The sequence below is a fragment of the Macrobrachium nipponense genome, chromosome 6 (assembly GCF_015104395.2).
Source record: "Macrobrachium nipponense isolate FS-2020 chromosome 6, ASM1510439v2, whole genome shotgun sequence".
Classification (NCBI taxonomy): domain Eukaryota; kingdom Metazoa; phylum Arthropoda; class Malacostraca; order Decapoda; family Palaemonidae; genus Macrobrachium; species Macrobrachium nipponense.
The window spans coordinates 21,143,714-21,147,893 of record NC_061108.1 but is presented as its reverse complement, the minus strand read 5'-3'; the positions used below and the strand labels follow the sequence as shown (position 1 = coordinate 21,147,893).

The following is a 4,180-nucleotide window of genomic DNA, read 5'->3' as shown; positions in this document are numbered from 1 at the left end:
ATATATATATATATATATATATATATATATATATATATATATATATATATATATATATATATATATATAATATATATATATATATGGATAGGTCGCGATACTCTTCTTTATTGGCTCAGTCCCTGATGCATCACTGGGTCTAAGTCAGGTCTAATTTGGTGTCCGATCTCAAGGTCTTCTTTCTGTGTCCTTTGTCCATTTTCGTCCATTCCTCTGTTTGTCATCTTAAGACACGACCTCTGTACTTGCTGCGTTCGTATTTATTGTCCTTGTGTGGGTTAATAATGTGCAAATAGATGTCTATATATATCGATGTGAGACGATATATTTTATTTGATGAGTTACGCATACCATTTGTAATGTTCTTATTTGTGTGCATTTTACGTTAGACATTCGGCACTATAAAATTTATGACATACGTTCCTTGTATATATATATATATATATTATATATATATATATATATATATATATATATATATATATATATATATATATACATATATTATATATAAATGTGTGTGTGTGTGCTCTATATAAAAGATCGATGTTAAAAGTCGAATTAATGACAGTGACCAACTTACGTATATTTTTTTTAAGTTATCCCATAATAAAGAAAAAGGGGACAGATAATCTATGAGAATTCATAGCCAGTTGATTCCAGTTTCAAAATTGTGCCCTACAATAAAGCGTTTATTGGACTGTGAACGAAATTAATTAATATCCAAAGCAATTAGTTGATATTTATTGTGTGGGCCAAACGACAGCTAAATAGTACAGCGGCACTTCCATAGTATATTAATCATGTTGTAATCTGATTTGATTTTTAAAAGTGAATTCATGTATTCTGCCAGACTGTACTTTTGCTTGTTACTGTTTGATTGCTTTTCGCTTGATATTGTTATTAATATTGTTATTACAGATCAGCGCAACGCAGTATCCGAAATGTGTCGACCATCCTGGATGGTGAGTGTTACACCTTGTTTTGTTTATTCCACATATTCGTGTATATTGACTTGTGCGTTTTGGAACGTGAAGGACAAGGTGTTTAAATTAATAACAACTGCACCACTTCAGTCGTAACTATATTCAGTTTTCTCTAAGCTCTTGATATATAGATGTAGGTCCAACCAGGCATGAAATACACGTCGGTGGTACAGCGATAGAAGTTTGAATGAATGGACTGACATTAAAATAAAAATAGTCGTGGGCTTTGTCAGACTTGCCCATCTAGAACGTGAAATTGAAACCGAATCGAAAAAGACGTCAAAATCTAAGAGGAAATGAATCTGAAACGGTTTTTGTGGCATCCTAATTTTATCGTGATTACTTTGTCGTTATTAGACCTATGATACGACTGAGAATTCTAACATGCTGCTATTATTGTTATTTAGATTAATATTCAGAATCGGTAGACATCGAGGGGAATATGCACCAATGATATTGAAAATACATGTATGCAGATACATGGAACTACCATGTACGTTGTTCTGTATGCTTAAATTCGTCCGAGTAGGTGTCTGATTTCCCAAGGTTTATGCTCATCGTCTGGAAGGCGAAACTAATGATACAAAATCTGGTATGATGCTCAGCGGTGGATGTGTCGCGTCAGTGTCCTGCGTGTCTGGAGTGTTAATGCTGTCTGTAACCTCATTATCTTTCTCCGAACATGCTGTTCTCCATGCATAGTGATGGCAATACATAGATAGATAGCTATGCCGGTGACTCACGTGCGTGGAAATATACATAGGCGTCTGGAAGTCATCTACGGATGATTAGTCTGTGATGTTTCCAAGTACTTGCGTTTTGACTGATATTGTTCTTTTGTATTTTAGGAATCTAAATCATTGAAGAAATCGCGATCATTTTGGTCAGCCTCTTCAATTTCCCGATAGATAAAAGAAAAAAAAAAGTTTTAAATCGTCCTGTGTCAGATCGAAGCTAACGTTTTGTTTGGTTACTGATAATATTTTATAACAGCTGTATGCTTTGGTCACTGTTAAGCACGATGGGTAGTACTGTGCCGTAAGTTGTACTGTGTCCACTTTCGGCCTCGTGAGTAGTTTTCTTTCTCAGTCGGAGTCGTGTACCACGAGATTCATTTCGTCGAAAATGGTCCTGTATACCAACGATGAAGTGTACCTAAAAGGGAAGAAAGTTATTGTCTCTCTCTCTTTTGAGTGTAACGTCATATGCAGAATCCCTAGCCTTGTGGTTTAAGGCCTGTCCACACCAGCGGGCATGCCCGTCGGGCACTTCCAGCTGTTTATATTTTCTCTAGCTTCTGAAGCAGTGTTACCAGACAATCGCCTCGTTCTGGCTCCATACTCGGTCGGTTAGTTTAGTGGAACGGGTTATGGGAACGATGTTTGCCCGCCAGGCAGTGCCCGCAAGTGTGGACAGGGCCTTAGTCTTTTGGTCGCGCACACATGTACACACACCAGTTTTGTGTACTCTAGTAGCCACAATGACAGCGTAGCTTCTCCAAATCTCCAGTATTTTTGGATACAATCTCTACCAGAAGGGTTTTTTTTTAATCAATCTCAAAGAAAGTGAATAGAATGACATTGAGATTGAAGCCCATTCCGGTTTGTAACGGGTTAATCACCAACCTCAGTCTTCAAGATGGAATGGGCTCGAATCCCGTCAATGAAGGAGAATCTCGTCATTCGTGTTTATTAGATTTATTTCAAGGCTTTCAGTGACATGGGCAGCATTCATTATTGGGAGACAGAGGGATGGAGAGGCCAGCGTGGCTCTTATAGCTTGTGGCTGTATAGTAAAGCACTTACCGTAGTATTCTGTAACAAATGAATTTATGAGTCTGGAAACCCCTCCCCCCCAAAAAAAAAATTCATTAGCTGTTACAACACATGTCAGTTAACGGGTCACCTACGTATTACAGATGGAACGCGGCCACTCCTGCTGCCTCGTCGTAATCTTGACATGTATTGTTCATTGTTATTAGCGTTACTTTACCAAGAATATCCAGAGATTCATAATGGAGTTTACCTGCCACCGGTCAGTCGTTATTAGATGCATTACGTGTTGTTATTGTTATTCTAATCTTTCTTTTTTACTGTATGACGGCTGCATATAGAGGTTGATTCGTCATGAATAGATTTAAAAAAAAAAAATCTTGGACGAGTCGGCTGCGTTCTCGACTACCGATCTCAGGGTCCGGGTTCGATTCCCCGCTCTGCCAGCACGGAATCAAAGGAATTTGTTTCTAGTGATAGAAATTCATTTCTTAATGTGGTTCGGATCCCTCAATAAGCTGTAGGTCCTGTTGCTAAGTAGCCACGTACAAAAAAAATTTGTGTAATCCTTCAGGCTAGTCCTAGGAGAGCTGTTAATCAGCTCAGTGGTCTGGTAAAACTAAGATATACTTAACTTAACTTGAGCCCAGCGGCATGACCAATAAAAATTCCAGACAAGAAAAGACAAGACATATTGATAATCGTTATATTGCGTCTGTATAGGTCTGTAAGGAAAGGAAAATGACTGGTCTCATTCAAGAACGGTGAATTAAAAATTTAAAAATGAATGCCAGTGGCAAAGGTTTAAGGAAAAGCAGTTTGCAACATTCGTCTTGAATCGTATTGCCCACGACTAGAAGAGGCTAGTGCCAGCGAGCATGATTTCATGAATAACCTTTAAGTACGCAAGAAGTATTTTCCGTTTGGTAATTTACATTATTTTTCGTATTTATTGCAGCATATTAATTTGATATATGAGTTATAGCTGTTATGCTGCGTGACAGGGAAGCTCGACACTTACATCAAATCAAAATGATTTCAACATTTGTGAAATTGTTATCATTACGGAGTAATTACTTTTTGTATCGACGAAAAAATACACAAAAAGATTTTATTCTTCGGTATGAAAATTTAATCGAGGCGGAAAAATTCACTTTGTTAAATATCTCTCCTCGACCTTGATAAACTTGAGCTTTGCTATTCACTCATTTTGTGAAGCTTCAGAAATTTTATTAGCTTACCACCTGTCAGAGTTTTTCGCACAGTCGTAATATAATGTTACAGTCTTCGTCTTGTGATAAATCTGAATGAACTATTGTCAGGGTTTCGGTTTCAGTTTAAGGGTGCGTCTACGCGACATGTCGGTTACTTATGGCAAACGCATCGCAAACAGGTTGAATACAAAGGTAACGACCACCAGCG

The 4,180-nt window shown here is 37.6% G+C and overlaps 1 protein-coding gene across 1 annotated transcript in view; it reads right to left on the bottom strand.

The window, feature by feature from the left end:
* Positions 1-521: 521 nt before the first annotated feature.
* LOC135216018 (uncharacterized) overlaps positions 522-4,180 on the bottom strand; it is a 40,446-nt gene continuing 36,787 nt past the window's right edge. Inside the window, exon 6 of the mRNA XM_064250956.1 lies at positions 522-2,141. Coding sequence (XP_064107026.1) covers positions 2,072-2,141 — 70 coding nt within the window. The 3' untranslated portion in view covers positions 522-2,071. The remainder of the gene's footprint in view (positions 2,142-4,180) is intronic.